The sequence below is a fragment of the Schistocerca cancellata genome, chromosome 5 (genome assembly GCF_023864275.1).
Source record: "Schistocerca cancellata isolate TAMUIC-IGC-003103 chromosome 5, iqSchCanc2.1, whole genome shotgun sequence".
NCBI lineage: Eukaryota > Metazoa > Arthropoda > Insecta > Orthoptera > Acrididae > Schistocerca > Schistocerca cancellata.
Window position 1 is genome coordinate 613,442,103 of NC_064630.1, and position 19,347 is coordinate 613,461,449.

General features: G+C 40.0%; 1 protein-coding gene and 1 non-coding gene across 2 annotated transcripts in view; both read left to right on the plus strand.

The window, feature by feature from the left end:
• LOC126187576 (alpha-tocopherol transfer protein-like) overlaps positions 1 to 15,779 on the plus strand; it is a 104,779-nt gene extending 89,000 nt beyond the window's left edge. The window contains exon 7 of the mRNA XM_049928743.1: positions 14,654 to 15,779. Coding sequence (XP_049784700.1) covers positions 14,654 to 14,805 — 152 coding nt within the window. The 3' untranslated portion in view covers positions 14,806 to 15,779. The remainder of the gene's footprint in view (positions 1 to 14,653) is intronic.
• On the plus strand, positions 4,488 to 4,597 carry LOC126189826 (U6 spliceosomal RNA). The gene has a single exon (XR_007538236.1). It is a non-coding gene; the product is annotated as a U6 spliceosomal RNA (small nuclear RNA).
• Positions 15,780 to 19,347: the final 3,568 nt, after the last annotated feature.

Sequence of the window (19,347 nt, forward strand, 5' to 3'; positions counted from 1 at the left end):
CTACCCAAGCACGACTCAATCCCCGTCCTCACAGCCGTCGTGCTTGGGTAGCTCAGATGGTAGAGTGCTTGCCTACGAAAGGCAATGGTCCCGAGTTCGAGTCTCGGTCCGGCACACAGTTTTAATCTGCCAGAAAGGTTCAATTAAGATCTTATTACCTACGACCATTTTGTGGTTGAAGTTCTTTTTTCGACGACGTTTGCTTCCTAATATGTAGTAAGAAAATGTGGTTTTTGCCTTGAAAAAAAACAAATTTTCTTGTTTTATTGCCCACGCATGTTTCAGAGAAGTTTCCCCATTTTCAATGCCTCTTATTTATATGTTGAAGAATATGCAAGGAATTTATGCATTGATATTTATCAGTTTTTTGTGTTGTGTTATTTACATTACTATAATTATTGATGGAACGTTAACATGAGGAACAGTTATATACGTTATTGGTACGTTTTAGTGTTTATAAGTCTGTCATGTAGTTACAGAACAACTACAAATTTTGCCTTCCAGTATCCAGACATAGCGTTTCCGTGCTTCTACAAAAAAAAAAAAAAAAAAACAAAAAACAAATACACACATTTACATACATGAAATGTTCCTCCTCCCCAAGCAACATTTTAAAAAGCCTAATCATAGTCAGCATACATTTCAACACATATTCAGAAAAGTAGTTCAGATAGTAAAATAGCTAATCTTTATTTACAAGACAACATAAATAACGACAGTAGTGCTATAGGAAGAAAAAGAGGTACTACCATACTAAGCCAAAAAAATATTGTGAGAAGTTACGTAACAAAACAACTGTTCCAGATGACATACTATAAGAGAATAATTCTACCTGTGTTGCAAAGACCATACAGACTTGTGAACACTTCTATGTAATAATAAGATATAGAACTACTCTTCTTCTTAATATTTCTGTCGATACAGTAATTTAAACACCGTAATCTCAGAAAACTGTCAGTAACATAACACATAAACTCTTTATATATTGTTCAATAATTGATAAATAAAACACCGTGAAGATGCATAAACTTCTGCTCACGCGGGCACTAAAACAAGAAAAATTAATTGCTCGGGGGAGCACCATATTTTCTTATTCCTTATTAACTATATATGCGCAATAGTTTTGTTGCATCTATGTCTTCTGTGACTACTACATTAAATTTTGATTTCTCATCATTAGTCCCGACTTTTTTTGGTCAGTGTTAAATTGTCGGTAAATGATACCGACAATGTGATTCAAGCATTACGCTTTCTCTGGGCACGACAACACCACCGTTGATACACCTCTGGAAACACTGTTTTCGACGACAATTTCATTACATTCCAGTAGCCTCTTCCAGTTACTGTGCCGTCCTGCCATCATACATAGAGACGACACTGGGATGTCAGTCTTTCGTTTTACATAGACGTTTTGTGCTAACTGTGCAAGGATGTTACCGTCTCCTTTGCTATCACATTTTGCGTAGCAACTTTATGCATTCAGAACGTATATTCATAGGTCGGAACATCTCCGGTGTAAGATGGCGTACTTTCTAAGTCTAGCCTTGTGTTTTGTGTTTATAATCTCATCATACCCGTGTTTGTGACTGTTAACGCCACACATTCAGAAAACATTCCTACATTGGTTACCACACAATAAAAATATATTAATTGATAACAATTATTCTACTGGTACGTTTTACTTGTTCGAATCAACTATCGTACACATCTTTTTTCTCATTTTCAGTTTTAAACGTTTCGTTTTTATCAATTTGCGTGAATAATGCCCTTACTCTTTCCACGATACGGTAGCGTTGGTATACATGCTGTGGCGGAACCAGTTTCTAGTATTTCGTGACTTTAATTACTTATAAATGATATTTCAGGTAGATTAAAGAAATATAAAACCAGTTACCTATTGTTAGTTTAACAATTCGATTGATATCAAAATGATTATCCCGGCTAATACTCAAAATGATTATCGCGGCTAATATTTGTCACTCTGATAAATAAATCTCCACTTGACGTTGTGTAGAAATGTTGTCTGTAAAGTCGTGTGAGTGATACTAAACTGCATATTATTTATCAGATTTTACACAACTGTTTCTTAAGGTGGAAGCACTTTTCTCTAGCAAAGGGAAAATTTAGTCACAAAATACTACCCGCTCACAACACTGACGTATGTCTCCTATTAAAATGTTTCATGTAAATCTCCGAAATAATTAGGCTTCATACATCAGCAAATAAGAAATTGATATTACGTATCGTGCTGTGAGCACTATTTTTAAAGTTTCAATCTGAGTTGAATTCTGTCTTTTAAAGTAGATTCGGGACCACCGGTGCACATTTATTTCCATTCATTTAAATCTAACAACATTCATGTTTGTTAAAATTCTCGATTCAAAACTGCCGCGGAGATATTTTTCTAAGATGGCGGTAGACAGACGATAGTCAGTTTGTCTATTGTTATTTTCCATTCCTTTTTTTATGAAGGTAATATATTTCGATAAAACTCTTTAAGCCTTTTATCTCTATTGTTTAGCATTTAAAATCATTTTCAATGATAAACACGCTATTTTTCAAATAATAATTAACAATATATAGTTACAGGTTTTCTCTTTACAGACCTCAAACGTCTCACGTCCGAACAGTTCATCGGTTAGCACAGGAAGAACCACAATTATCACAGATAACAAAAAAAGATTATAATTGTCGATGTCTATGAATGTAGTTCTCTGAAAATAGTTTTAATGCACACCGAAATGAAATTATTACAGAAATAATGAAATAATTATCGTCATTTTTACATGATTCAGTCTTTTTATACGTAGTATCGATAATATTGGTTGAAGTTTGTACACTTAGTTCATTTTAACATCTCGTGGCTAGAACATATTGTCGTAGATATTACAATGCTCCCACGGACTGAATTCAATTAGATTGAAATGATACACAAATAATTCATGTCATGCTATTTCCGCCTTATTACATGTGTGGTCAGCGCGGGAGATTGCTGACTTAATACGCCTGGGTTCGATTCCCGACTGCATAGTAGATGTTCTGCACTTAGTGACTGGGTGTTGTGTGTGCTGTGCTTACCTTCGTATCGTCATCTGCATGGGCTCACATCAAAAGTGTAAGCCTATGTAACTTTGTACCATGGTATGGCTTTACCCTAATGGATCGTCTGAATTGTCGCAAAAGAATGTCAATGATATTTCCTTTGTTGAGACGGCTGTATGGGCATGTACTAAAAGCCATTATTTAAAAAAAACAACTGGCCACAGGTGTAGGTGAGCACTTCCATAAGTAATAGGAAAGCTGCGTGTGTACCACGGGATGAATTGGTTCAGGTAATGTTGAGTATTCAAATTTGCCTTGAGAAAACCCAGAAGCGTACGACTCTCACGCTCGCTCTTCCAGACCCTCCATTTCCAACGATGCCTTTGTGCAATACCGCGATGCCCTACTCTTACAGAGCTACTGCGCTCCTAGTCGCTGCTGCTTTAACCTCAGGTGATCATCACTGACAGTAAGAAACAGTTTACTCTTAGAGACAAACCCAATCCGTGCGATCCGCACAGTGATAAAATGTGCAAGGAAACACCGGATACGAACACCCTATCCCATAACCCAGATCCCAGCTAGTTGTTTTTGATGATCGTGACACTGAGTGTAAACTTTATCCCGGTTACTTTTCCTACACTACTGCCGTGCGATCATCATCAGCGGCTGCTCTCCTGATGCGATGGTCCACCTAAGACGAGGATCACGTGCTCCACTTTAGACGACTGCTATCAGTACGATATTGCAGCTCCGGTATTGTTGCGAAGTACAGTGTCTGAAGGGACAGGCACTGCAGCGATCACAGCCGTTTTTTGTGAAATACATAAAACTTATTCTAAGTTGTGAACTTGGACTTCCACCACCTGTATAATGGAATGATAATGATAATTTCTGCTGGACTGGGAACCGAAACCAGATTTCCCGCTTTTCGCGGGCGGTAGCCCTACCATTAGGCTACCCGAGCACGACTCACAGCCATACCCAAATTTCCATATGACGTCAGCCACGTGTCTACAACCTGTACTCGTACACCCATTGTGTATATTCCCGTGCAGGGAAAACGTTTTAATTGAATATAGCTTGCCCAGTTGGGGCGGATAAATATGCAATTTTCAATACATTTCATGTGTTTCATGAAGGCTGTTAACATACCCATGGTGTTGATTAGCAGTCAAAACGTGCTCGGTCCCGGTTTCGAAACCCAGCCACTGCTTAAATTTTGAATAAAAATCACCTGCAATGATGGCTGAAGACTTCCGGCATAACTCACCCTCATTCTGCCAACGGCCTTGTCAAAGAGAGCGGAGGAGTGGACAATGGTTCAGGGCACTCTCTTGCCCTTGGGGTGGGAAACTGCCCCTAAAGACTGAAGAATCAACAATGATCAACGGCATGAGGATGCAGAAGGCAATGGAAACTGCGGCATTAAAAACACATAACGTGTATTCCTCGCTTCAGCGGTTCATATACTAAAATTGCAACTATACAGAGAAGATTGGCATGGCCCCTGCGCAAGAATGAGATGGAAAATAGTGAAGCGTAAATGTGGTTGGTTTATCACCTCACTGTACCGTCGCGAGCGCCTGGACAGCTTTTCCTCAGCCTTCTTCGTGTCTGTCGGATCACTGTTTGCTCCTTAGTGTTAGTTACTGTGTGTGTCTGTTGGCAGCGCCGTAGTCCACTCGTAGTGTCCGCCACGGGCTTAAAGTGTGTTACAAGAAAAGGTGCAGTCAACTTTAGTTTCCACAAGTCCATGCGTTCCGTGCAACCCTGATCTTTGTTCAGATGGCTCTGAGCACTATGGGACTCAACATCTTAGGTCATAAGTCCCCTAGAACTTAGAACTACTTAAACCTAACTAACCTAAGGACATCACACACACCCATGCCCGAGGCAGGATTCGAACCTGCGACCGTAGCACCTGATCTTTGTAAACTAAGGATTGGATCATTGATACTAGACGTGTAACATCTGATCAGGTTCACACCTCCTATTCTGATTCTCATAACTATATCTAATGATCCGCTAGAAGATGAAAGGTTGCTTTTTTGTCACGGTTGTCATGCGCATAAAGCATCGTGATGGTTCCATTAGTGTAGTGCCTCTTGCTAACGCGGAACTGTATATATATATATATATATAGTTGTTTACGTCAGAGCGGTCGGTCAGACAATTTAGTTGAGGAGGTGTTGCTCCGTTATGGTGATGTGAGGGCTGTACGAAGCGAACGCTGGTCCACTCAACATCGGTTGCAACATTACAGCGGAATCTGTTTAGTGGAGATGATAATCGCACGTAACATTCCTTCCCGTCTACAGGTATGCGGTTACCGCTTTCCTGTAACGTACAGTGGGCATGCGGGGACATGCTTTCTCCGCAATGAAAGTGGCCACCTTAGATCTAATTGCATGCGGTGGGTATTTGTACTGAAGTCTTAACAGCGTTGGAAATAGACGTTAGCTGATGTCATTTCTACTACTCACGAAGTTGGTGCCAGGTGTTCCTCGGGTGCCGTGGTACACCAGAACAGCTTACTGGTCCTGAGTTTCTGCCTTCACCCTTGCAGCACTGTTCTGAAATTGTTGTTGCCTAGCCTACAGTGTCTGCAGTGCTACGTAAGAGATGTAGAACGCAGGATGGTGAAGAGTGTGATGCGTCTGCTCCATACCCATATCCTCATGGGGTCGATAGCGCGAAAAGAACTGCTCAGGTTGCAAGTGTTTCTCATAGTATTGGTCCCGCGGTTGAGGTACTTCCTCTGAAACTACCCATGGGTGGGGCTTTCCCATTTTCCAGTGATTCAGTAGCAGAAAATTGAGACGCCTCTAAAATTACCTGTTCCCTTCATGGCACTCGTTCAGTTGTCATCGAAAAGCCCAATTGTTGTTACTCCAGTGGAGTGGACCGAGATGTTGTGATGCCTGACACCTCTCTTGTGTGTCGATCTGGATTGCAAGGAGTGGATCCCTGCAGCTCTCTGATTGTCGCCTTCTTTGGTTGATGTTCAAGAACCGCCTACGTCCTCGACTGCCAACGCTGTATTGTCTTGCAGTCGCCGTAAGGAAAGCATCTAATCTGAGCGCGCGTTGGTTCGTAAAAAGAAGAAACACAAATATATCAGAGGCAGGGTGCAAGATCTCGTCCAACCCCTCCCCCCGCTCTCCCCCCTCCCCGCCTAGTGGATCTTGACAAACACAGATTTGCGTAATTCAGTTGGTCAGCAGCTCGAATTTCTTTTCTTGTTGAAGTATGTAGGCATACACGTTTCTTTCTTTGAATGTTAATAGGCTGGAATCGTTCCTGCGGCTCGCTTCGTTGCTTCGGGTTACCTAGGATTCCCGTGAGGATGTATTTCTAAAAGAAGTTCAAACTACTCGCTTTTCTCATCCTGGATTTTGCACTGTGATTTTTGTTGCTCCCGAATGTTCCACTGGTACTTTCTTGATTTTTACAGAGTGCATTCCCATTGAAGGGATAGAAGTTCTTGATGATAGAGAAATAGAATGTAATTTCCTTCATCTGACCTTCATTCTCCTTTAGTCACTGACCGGTACCGGACAAACTTTGGACCTCTCCCGATTTTACGAGTACCTATTTTAATGCTACTTCTAGCATTAGGCTTGACAAGTTGGTTTTATGTGATAGGATTTGGGCTGTCAATGTCATCCCCGCCAGCGTCATGGACCTCAGTGCAGTGACTGTTACCTTAAACCACTCACGACAGTCGGTGAAATTGTTTCGATCGCCTTCGATGCTGAGTGTAGCGTACTTGTAGGATCCCTCTCTCGATGAGGTGATCCGGGATTGGCGAGACTGCAGTCTCCCCTCAGCTGCAAGATACGCCTCCGTTTTGGAACGGTGGGTTCAACTGTCAAATTCGAGGCTCAGATAAACATTGATACTATCCTGCACTGATAGTGTGTGGGATCTCGGAGGCCACAAGAGTTTTAATTCTATCCCTCTGTCTAACGCGACTTATATGAAAGTGCTCATCTGGCTCCGCTACGCATTGCAGACGTCAGGCGTGTAAGGATTGTTACGATAGAAGCAGCGTCAAATGCAAGGGTTAAAGATGCGATCCAAATCACGTCCAGTAGTAGCAGATTAATTGAATTGTTTGTATCATGTGATCCGACATCAGACTCGCCATCAACGTGTGTATATCACGTCTCTTAAGGCAGAGAATGGAAATGCTGTGACGGGACAGAAGGACATACTGGATGTTTTACGTTGGGCTGCATGAGATTCCCGCTACTGTCGATACGTCATCCAGGTTATTTGTTCAGACACTGGATAGCAGAATTAGATCTGCTCATAATGCTGCGTTTATAGAAGCTTTTCAGTGTGTCTATGACCTTATTATCAGATCGCCTTCTCGTAGGTCGCCGGATTGTACGGTCTGCCCAAGGCGTTTTATTTGAGTTTCTGGCCTTACTTTTACGTTGCTTTTGAACGAAGTGTTGAGGGGAGGGATTGTGCCCTATTCGTTTAAAGTTGTGCAAGATTGTATTAATTCCTAAAGGTTCTAGTCAAGCAGCAACTGATACACTTCATTCCGTTATCTTATTAAATTTTGCTGGGGAAAATTGTTGCTGATCAGAGCTGTGTTCCCGGCCATGCTATTTAGACCGCGGTAGCTGAAAGCCGTGACATCATATCGGTAGCCGATGTTACGTCTGTCCCTTGTACTATGGCATTTTTGGATTTTGATAAGGCGTGCGATCGGGTCAGCTATCGCTTCCTGTTGCAAGTGTGGAAGCCGTTGGTACACAACTGAAGCGCGTACAGTGTTGTATAATTTGTATTGGATTCCCAAGTTTCGGTGGTTTTCAGTGACCAGCTGACACTACAGATTACCATTCGTAGGGGTTTTCCACATGAAGTCCGTTTTTAATGTCATTGTTTGTTCTAGCACTTGACCTACTCCTTCGAAGAGTCCTCGCTCAGTTAGTAGTATGGACACTGTAGGGCGAGACGATGTCGTTACGTACATACGCGGATGATATGCTGGTGTTACACCGTTCTCTACGATATATATCTTTTGTTTTGTATCTGGTGTCCGCATCGACGAGGGAAAATGCTGATAATGCTGACATATCGTGGGAGGCTGTGGTGGATTGACATAAATCTTTGGAAGTCGTAATTGACCACTCTCCACTCCAAATGGCTACCGTTATCTGGAAGCTAGTTACGAAGAAAACATAGAGAGCAATCCTACTACATGAACGACATTTCCTGAACCTTCTTCAGAAAGTTAGCATTCGCGATACCTACGTGCTGTGCAAAGCATTTTACATCGCTCAGATATTTCCCCACCCTGGGATGATGGCAAGGATACTAAAACAGCGGCCTAGTCGTTTTTTATGGAAATTTCACATTTTTCGATTATGGTATGAGGAGACCGGGCAAGCGCGTTCACTCGGGGGTTTGGGACTTCCCGATATTTAATGTCGAGTTATTTTTTCGGCTCACCGTGCTGACTATATGTTACGCAATACACACATTTACGTCTCGGCTATTTTTCTGTCAGCAACCGGACAGCCTTGATCCGCCTGTCGATCTTGGTCGAGTGAATTTAAAGTTAAAACATGTCTGTGAATTTGCATTGCTGTCAGTAATTTGGAAGCTGAAATTTTACGTATGCACCATCTCGTTACCATATTTTTGTTAATGGGGGGAGAGGAATCGACTGTACGGCGCTGGTTGAACTGGCATCTCCTCGGAACTTCTTGGAGGACGGTTTGGTTTCATCCTAGCCTTCCTCTTCTGCCAGTGGCGTTTGCGTCCTCTTGGTGGCACATGGTAAACAATCTGCTATCCACCAATGAAGCCTGTTTCGTATTGGACTTACGTGACACGAATCAGTGTAGCCGGCTGTCCCGCCATTGACACGCTACGGCATAGATTTACCTGTTACCAAGGACCGAACTGGCACTGGCTTAAAAACAATCAGCCTTTCTAACTCGATCCGTTGATACTGCCTTTTCAGCTGATACCCTACTGCGTTTAGGCTACTCCTTCTTTCTGAGGAGAAAGTCTAATACCATTGCATGGTTATTAGGCCACTATGTTCATTACATTGTAGATGGAGGGGCTGAAAGAGAGCCACACGTCTTCCAGTAACATATGGCCACTGCATATTCGAGAGTTTGTGCCTGCTATGGTATCACGACCGATTCGCCAAAATGTTGAACCTTCTATTTCGCCTTGAACGTATCGGTTGAATTAACCTGCCCTTTTATGTATTCTCATTATGGCTCCTTGTCAGGCGTATTGTTACAGTTATTCGTTTTTGTGGCCCTGGTAGTCTTTCCTCGCTAATAAAAGAAACTGGTGCATGCAACTAATGGAGATGAAACATCCTTTTTTGTTTTTAAGTGACGGAAGCCATGCAGGTTAAACTCCAATTTTGTTTCATTCTTTTAAAAAAAGGAGTAGTGTCTTTGATTAGAAATCAAAACGTCTTCGGTCCTGGGTACGAACCAAGCCACTGCTGATGTTTTGAATAAACTTTATCAGCAATAGCGGATGAAGATTTTCGTAACAAGAAATCACCCTCACTCTATCCACGCCATTGTCAAAGAAGACGGAGGAGCGGGCAGAGATTCAGGGCACTCTCTTCCCCAAGGAGTGGAAAAATGCTCCTAAAAGGCGGAAGAATCAGCAGAGATCAACGGCATGAGGATGCAGAAGGCAATGGAAATAACTGCATGACATACACACAACGCGTATCCATAAGACATGTAGCATATAACTGGGAAAATTGTCATCATGATCTTTCCATGATCTAATCCCTCAGTCGAATCTCTGGGGGCGGTCTGTCAAGGGGGAGGCAACCTTTAGGAAAGGTCTGAGAGACTAACGAAAGGATAATATTCTAATAGTCGGGGTATGGTATGTCGGAAGACTGAACGTGGCAGGGAAGCTAGAAAATCTGAGAAGAGAAATGATTCAGCTCAATCTAGATATAGTGAGGATAAGTGAGGTAAAATGAAAAGTCAAGGATTTATAATCAGACGAGTATTGGGTAATATCAACAGTGGCAGAAAATGGTAGAACGAGAGTATGATTCGTCATAAATAGAAAGGTAGTTGAGTGGGTTTCTACGAAAGTTCAGTGATACTGTTGTTTCCATCAGAATTGGTAGTAAACGAACACCCCAACCGTATTCAGGTACACATCTCGAAGTTACTAGCAGAAATTTGAGAAACAGAGGAAGTATGAGGATATTGAGCAGGTAATTCAATACGTAAATGGAGATGAAAATCTAACAGTAATGGGGGACTAGAATGCGCTTGTAGGAGAAAGAGTAATGAATGGGTTACTGGAGAATATGAGCTTGGTAGTGAGAGAGAAGAAAGACTAATTGAGTTCTGCAATAAATTTCAGTCGGTTACAGTGAATATTCTGATCAGGAAGAACAAGAGGAGGTGATATACTTCGAAAAGGGCAGGAGATACAGGAAGATCTCAGTTAGATTACAGGTTGGTCAGGCAGAAATTCCAGTATCAGATATTGGATTGTAAGCCGTACCCAGGGGCAGATATAGACTTATATTACAATTTAGTAGCGATGAACAACAGGCTGAAGTTTAAGAGACTAATCAGAAAGAATCAATACGCTATGAAGAGGAATACTGGAGTACTAAGGACTGAAGGGATACGCTTAAAGTTCCCCAGACTTTAGATACTGCGATAAGGAATAGTGAAACACAGACTGCAGGAAAACCGAAACAGGAGAGAATCGAAGCTGTGAGATGTGGTGCTACAGACGAATGTTGAAAATTAGGTGCCGGCCGGAGTGACCGAGAGGTTGTAGGCGCTACAGTCTGGAACCGCGCGACCGCTGGGGTCGCAGGTTCGAATCCTGCCTTGGGCATGGATGTGTGTGAAGTTCTTAGATTAGTTAGGTTTAAGTAATTATAAGTTCTAGGGGACTGATGACCTAAGAAGCTGAGTCCCATTGTGCTCAGAGCAATTTTTGAAAATTAGGTGGACTGATAAGGTAAGGAATGAGGAAGTTCTGCGTAGAATCACAGAGTAAAGTAATATATTGAAAGCACTGACAAGAAGAAGGGACAGGATGACGGAACGTCTTTTAAGACAGGGAATGACTGCCGGCCGCTGTGGCCGAGCGGTTCTAGGCGTTGCAGTCACGAACCGCGCGACCGCTACGGTCGCAGGATCGAATCCTGCCTCGGGCATGTATGTGTGTGTTGTCCTTAGGTTAGTTAGGTTTAAGTAGTTCTAAGTTCTAGGGGACTGATGACCTTAGAAGTTATGTCCCATAGTGCTCAGAACCATTTGAACCAGGGAATAACTTCAGTGGTACTAGAGGGAGCTGTAGAGGGTAAAAACTATAGAGATTGACTTCCAGAAAATAATTAAAGACGTTGGTTTCCAGTGATACTCCAGGATGAAAACGTGTCCACAGAACAATTCGTGAGGGCTGCATCTAACGAGCTAGAAGACTGACTTCGGGACAACGCAGTCACTGAAGTGTCGCATTTATCCACGGACACCGGCCAAACGGCTTTCATTTAAAATGGATACTCTGTACGGGGATATTCATAATGGATGTAAAAGTACTGATTGCACACACATAGTTGACGACATATAGAATTCTCGGTTTTGCCGTGACTAATGCTCGGATAGCCTAACGGTAAGGCGACCGTTCGTGATAAGTGGGAAATCTAGGTTAGAGCCCCGGTCCAACATATATTTCCATTGTCGTCAGTCCATTGTACAGCTGATGGTTGTCCAAATTCGCAGATGGGAATACATTTCATCCACTGGTATCAATGCTGACCTTGTGTACAACGTTTTGGACAATTCTGTGGCAGAGCTTGTAATCTTAGTATAATATTGCGGTAGTATACTGCTCATTGATAATCTCCTGGCTTAGTTATGCTCGAAACTGCGGAACACTATTTTCGTACGTCAGATACAGTATTCGTGACAACAGAAGTGTACTTCTAATATCTGCATCCATAGGAAGGTACTCTTTATTAATTTGTTTGCGATCCTCTACGTTAGCGGCGTATATATTGTTTCCAGATATCATCTTTAGCTGCAAAAAAAAAAAAAAAAAAAAAAAAAAAAAAAAAAAAAAACCACACACCTACCTCTGTCATCCACAATAAAATGGCACGCAGAATAACGCTTGCCTAACGACAGATTAGGTGAATGCTAGAATAATAGAATAATGTTAGCTAGAATGATGGGTCGTGGAACATATGACTGGGTGTACATGCCGGCGGCAAAATGCAAGTGCTTGGAAAATCACAACATGAGGTGATACCTGTTGCTATCATACAAAATCTTAGGACAAGCAGTGATATCTCGTATCTGGAATTCAGATGTTACAATGTGAGACCTGCCAACCCAGCTGCTGCGTTTGACTCCCTTCCGTGTAGGAAATTCCTGAAATGACTACGAAAGTGAGTTCCAGAATTTTTTGTTCCTTAATTGAATTTCGTAACTGCTTTCTATACTGATGATTCAGAAGATAAAGAAAATTTTAATAAATGGGACATCACTTTATTTCTGGGATGTGCACTTCGAATCAGATCGTACATTTAGGAAAGAATATGAAACTGCGTTGTGTGTTTTCTAAATCACTTACCAATATGTAGGACATTCCATAATTGTAATAAATGCCTAACTGCAGTATACGGATGGATTACTCTGTTCGTGACCCAGGTTCAATTCCCGGTACTTCCAGAAATTTTTCCTTGCTGGGAGGATTGGAACCAGGTGCACTCAGCCACCTGATACCAATCGAGAACATAACTTGAGTGACAGAATCTGGGTGTCTCACAACGGGCGGGAGTGCAGTGTGCTGAAATGTCCCTTAAAACCGCATTCGAATGATGAACACTGTCAGAGGATGAAGTGGGAGTCGGTTTGTGCTGAGCGGGCGAGTAGGACCACCAGACAGATCTTCATCTTATTTAAGCACGTTGTCGTTCTATCCATATAATATGCTTCGTTCTTTCATAGTACTTTCAAGTCTTTTACGGGATATTACTTGAAATGAAAATTTGCAGCATAATTGTCTTATCTGTTAAATTGTATTTTTACAGATTACTGTTGTGAGTACTTCGTATTACATATATATATATATATATATATATATATATATATATATATATATATATATATATTATTGTGAACAGGTTCAGTTTAGAGAATGTGCTCTCGAGTGATGTGTACCATCGAATCTCGTGGAAACAAATGTTCATAATGCTAGGCTTAACTACTACCTAATAATATACATTATTCTTCGAGGGGAGGTTGTGAAATGTCAACCACAGTTTCCAAATAACAGCAGCCTTCATTAATATACAACAAGAAACAAAAGTAGCTTCCACAAGCAACATCGTGAACTTATTCTTGCACAGAAACGACCAAAATATGCAGCCGCAAAAATATCTGACAATCTCTCATGCTGGCATACAACGGCTTATAAGGTACTGAACCCGTTTCGAATTTACAACTGTTTCTATTCCATAGTTCATTTGCATTACATAATAATTTTGTGTGGTCGGGCTACATTTATAAGATTTAATTGTAGATAAATCCAGTTTAGTAATTGAGCGGCATTTAGCCATATTTCCACAGAGAAAATGTACTTAACTTTCAAACCTACGTACACAGTTCACACGATATTGAGGTATTCCAGAAGCTTGAACAGAATTTTACAAATTTACATGTAATGACAGCAACCATTTCCAACATCTGTACGGCTATGACAGCATGGATTTTACCCTAAATTTTAAAATGTAATATGGAAACAGACTAGCAGAGAAACTTTGGTGGGCAAGGAAGTGTTACATAGCCGTCGAGTTAAGGAATTCACAAACAATAAAATAATATTCTCACTAGGGAAAAAAGAAACACTTCTGGAACCAATCTCTTATAACTACAACTACGTTCCCAGATATGCTCGTGATCAGATGTTGAGAGGCGGCCTACATGTGTTTTTAATCTTGTCAGGGAACAAGTTTCCTTCTGTAAAGGTTTGAGGCAGTTTGATCACAGGAAGTTTCCATCACAAATATTTATTAATTAATGTCTTTATTTACATTTGTATTTGGACCTCCCTTAGTACGTCGTTTTTTTTGAAGCTACCGCCACCGCTAACATTATTCGTCCTGATACTGTCACATCTTTCCATGACATCCTTTGTATGTGTATTGTGAGAACAGGGTGGTTTTATGGCGGATAATAGTTGAGAGGATGGGTTATCCCTGGAGTTATAGCAGGAACTGCAGCCTTCCTTGCCCTAACCAAATATTGACGTGGCTCTAAGGTAGCAAGAAGTTCCCGAGTCTGTATTGCAGCCATCTGAAGGTCCCATCCAGACTGCGTATACAACTTATACGTCCTGTATGTCCGTAAAATTGGCTGAGAGACAGACCCTAAGAAAATTACCAGATATTTAAATTCTAATCAAATGACGTCCCAGGTAATCACATTGCTGGGGCCCTAAATATATCTCTATGAACGCACATGGTCTATATATATTTGTGTGTGTGTGTTTGTGTGTGTGTTGGTTTGTTTGTTTGTTGTTGTTGAAAGTGTTATCTTGTTTGCATGTGTTGCAGAAGCGTGGCACTCGAAGCTGTTGTCGTACAGGGACTGGTTCCTGAAGCAGGACAGCGTGACGTCTGACGAGACAAGGCGGCCTGGCAAGGACCCCTACGGCGAAGGACTTTTCGGCTGTGAAGGGTCTTTCAGAAAATTACAGCTGGACTGATAAGCGCTAGGGCAGGAGGGGCCTCACACACATTCGGGTTGCATACTCTTGCCGTTGAGTAGCATCGATATACGCTTCACTTCCTGCATTTATCAAAATAAGGCACGCACCATTCCTACAGATAAAAAAGAAAACGCACAAGGATAAGGAATGTATTTATTTATATTTGCTATAGTGAATAAAAATAACGTTTCTCAACAAACGCTTTTGTAAGAACGTAAGTGTAAACTTAGTCACCAATATTTGGTAAAAATTTAACTGTGGTGATGGTGTACTACCCTTGAAAAGTTTCCAGGAGGACAACTATAATATGACCGATTAAGAACATATGTAATCTCTATGAGAGTTCAGAACCATCTACGTAAGTGATAGACACGTAGACGGTAGCTTAGAGAACATGGTCGTTATATGCGTAAAACCAAATGTTGTACTACAAAATATGGAGAAAAATACAGTTTAAAGAACTGTCAACGAGATAAAAATAAGCTCTTTGTACAAACCAACATCACTTCCCTAACGTACGTTCGTTCCCTTTTAAATGAACCTCGTAAGTCATAAGGAAACGAAAACTGACTTAGTAGGTGAGTATTCCGCAGCTGTTTGGCGACGGTGTACACTTATTTGTCAAAAGATAAACAAAATCGAATACTGACGTTCAGTTGGACCACAAAGGAAATTATTGCAGATAACCTTAGGACAGATACCAAATGTTTACTGACAACAGACAGAGAAGATTGGGATGGCGTATAAAATATAAGAAGTTACACATGAACTTACATGAACTCAGTGTTCTCACATTTCAGTACCCGCCATGTAACGGAATTTAGCAGAGCTATAATAAAAACGTAAAAATTACATTAACATCAACTTATTTTACAAAATTTAATTATTTGTTAATAAATATATCAATTACTAAGTAATTTACATTTCATTTCTTTGTGCTAAAGATGTTTAATACTATTTACAGCATAGCAGCCAGTGCTATAGCAAGAGTTCGATAGTGTCAGAGTTTACCAAATGAATGTATGGCATTTAAAATGATAAACACAGTTGTACACACGATAATTGTCTGTTTTTAATTGGAGATAGATGAACACAGAATTTCTCTGACAGCAGCAGTTTCGTTTTCTTCTTACTGTTCTGTCACTTAAATGAGTTTATGAACCCTTCTTTCAATACCTGTAACAATACACTGTCCAATAACTAACGTCTTTGAAATGTGTTTGTAACCGAAGAAGTAGTCTACACCTGCAATTGTGTCACCACATGTTGTCTCCCAAACACAGCCACACTTCACAGGTAGCCAGAATATCATAATGAACTATGGAATTCCTTGGGATTAGATATCTTGTGGGGGACTCCTGCTACAAACATCTGTAGACTACTGAAGTTTCCTAGAGATTCAAGCTGTATCCTGATGGGACTGTGACTATGCCTTCTTCACCAAATTCTCCACAATAGATGTGTTAATCCTAACTAGCATAGTAAGTGTAAAATAAATAAAAGCGTGACTAAATTTAACTGTAGGATCTTTGTATCACTCTCATATATGTGTACATACAATAACTTCTACACAAAAGGATTAGTATTAAAAAAATCCAGTTCACTTCTTGTACACATTCCCCCAACTTCTACCTTACATTGTACAATGTGGCGGTTATTACTCTGGTGGCTTAGTGAATTAAAAACCAGGTATATAGCAGAAATGTTCGAATTTCCAGCCCCAACGATTCGATGTCCATGTCAGACTGAAAGTTCAGAGGATGGAGGAATTAAAGGGCATAATATGTCCAAAAGGACCATATGTAGTAACGAAGATAATGTTCACATCAACTTTCAGGTTGAGGAAAACTTTAATATTTGTGATATAGCACCTCCCATCAATATCTGTTGTGCGAGCAATTCTAACATGTACTCAAGAGCTCCAGAACCACTAATGGCTCAACCTGAGGCAAAATTCTGCGTGAACTGAATAATAACCAATCAAAATTAATAAAATTATGAACAGCCGACCAGTTGCAATGGATAAAGAATTCTTTACCTAGGTTTCAATAAATGTAAATTTGTCTTCTTCAGAAGGTGGCAATTTTACATTAGTAATTGTTGAAGACTTGGTTAGCATGGGACTGAATGAAAGAAGTGATAGGGAAATGTTTCCGTTGTTTCCTAATGAAATGTATAAGCATTTTCAACTTTCGCTATAGATGTGGTGATATTTAACCTAAAGAGCTCAGGAATCTGTACTTGCTAATTCAACCAACACAGTCGGGGGACATAATTCTGACTGGGGAGAAATCACTTATGGGGTTCCCCCAGAGCTCAATCTTAGGCTCACTATATGTAAACGATCTCCATCTAATGAACAACCACAATTAGTTCTTTCAGCAGATGACACTCGTAATGTAACCAATCCAAGCATACGTACAGAAACAGGAGAAATTGTAAACAATGTTCTTAGAAGTATCATTGGCTGGTTTTCTGCAAATGCTCTAACTTTTAAAAAGACACAATGTATCGAGTTCCCCACATCTAGGGATACTGCACTGATAAGAGTAAACCATGGTGAGGAAATAATAATTAGAAGGGGTGAGAATTTTAAGTGGAAAAAGCACATTTTGAAACTCCTAAAAATTTAGCTAAACCTCATTTACACTAAGAGTCATTGCAAATTCTGGGAAGAGACAGATCAGTAAGTTGATATGTATTGCATATTTTCAATCAATGTCGTGTGGAATAATGTTCTGGGGTAACTCTTCTTTAAGAAAGAAAGTCTTCATTGCTTAAAAACATGCTGTAGGTATAACGTGTGGTGCTCACCCATTATTATTTCACAGACATACGTTTGAGGAGTTGGGCATTCTTACTATTCACTCATGGAGTTTGTTGTAAATAATCCAGTACAATTCAAAACGAACAATGATGAACAAAATCACAATACCAAAAGGAAAAATGGCATTAATTACTCTCTGTTAAGGCTATTTTTAGCAAAATAAGGGATGTACAATGCTACAACAATAATTTATGATATAGAAGTCTGAATGACACAAAATGATAATTTGAAACCAAAATGAAAAAGTTTCTTCCTGTCACCTCCTACTATATCGTAGAAGAATTTCTGTTACTGCAATGTGTAAGAGGTGATACACATGAATTAATCAAACCTGCATATAAAAAAATAATAAAATGGAAAAACACAAATGTTCAGCATGTAGCTATATTTAAAAATGAATTTGCAGTGTAAATGCAGAATGGGTCATTTACATCATTACGATCTATTGTCCAAAATGACTTATAGAAAATGAAACTAACTAGCACCTAAACTCTGCTTACAGCGGCCTCTAAGGTCAACTGTAAACTCCAAAACTAGCTCCCCATAGGAAATACGAGATTTTCGTCTATTTATACGTTCTCCTCCTCCTCAGCAATAATAGTAATAATATAATAATAATAATAATAATAATAATAATAATAATAATGTAATGTAATAATCAAAAATAACAGGATATTCAAGTCAGAATTAGAAAACATCAAACAACAAGTACAACAAATACTGGAACAAAATAATGTGCAATCAGAAGAAGAAGAAAATACAGTAATGGACTCAAACATCCCAGAACAAACAAATGAAGAACAACACGCATCAATTAAACAATCAGAAGAAAACGAAATCTTAAGACAGCCACCAGAACAAACACAAATAGAACTCGAAGTAACACACATGTTAGATATAGAAGAAAAATTTCAGCTGACATATATAGAATACAAAGACACAAATACAGACATTAGACCATTCTTGCATAGACCGACCGCCAAATAACCCACAAGTCGAAACAACAATAAAAACTATCACAATCATACACAACAAAATAAATGAAAACACAACTATGGAAGAGTTACAACTACTGGTTTATAGAGAAGCACTCACTACACTAAATATACACACTAGGCAGAGATCAGAACCAGCCAACACACAGAAGAAACCCACAAAACCAGCATGGCAACACAGGCTACAGATCAGAATAGAAAAACTGAGAAAAGCCATCAGACAGCTAACACAATTTATAAGAAATGAAATGTCAGACAAAAAACGAAAAAGGTTAGGTAAAATCTCACAAGAAGAAGCGATAGAGCAATTAGATGAAAAGAAGCAGAAATTACAAGCATTGGCCAAACGACTTAGAAGATACAAAAAAACGTGAAAATAGAAGGAAACAAAACCAAACATTCAACACAAACCAAAAGAAATTTTACCAGACAATAGATAACACACACATTAAAATAGACAATCCACCAAACATAAAAGACATGGAACACTTCTGGAGGAACATATGGTCAAACCCGATACAACATAACAGACATGCACGGTGAATACAAGCAGAAACAGATACATACAAACAAATGCCTGAAGTGATAATTTTACAACATGAAGTCACCCAAGCAATTAATTCTACTCACAATTGGAAAGCCGCTGGAAAAGATAAATTAGCAAATTTCTGGCTAAAGAAGTTCACCTCAACACATTCGCATCTAACTAAATTATTT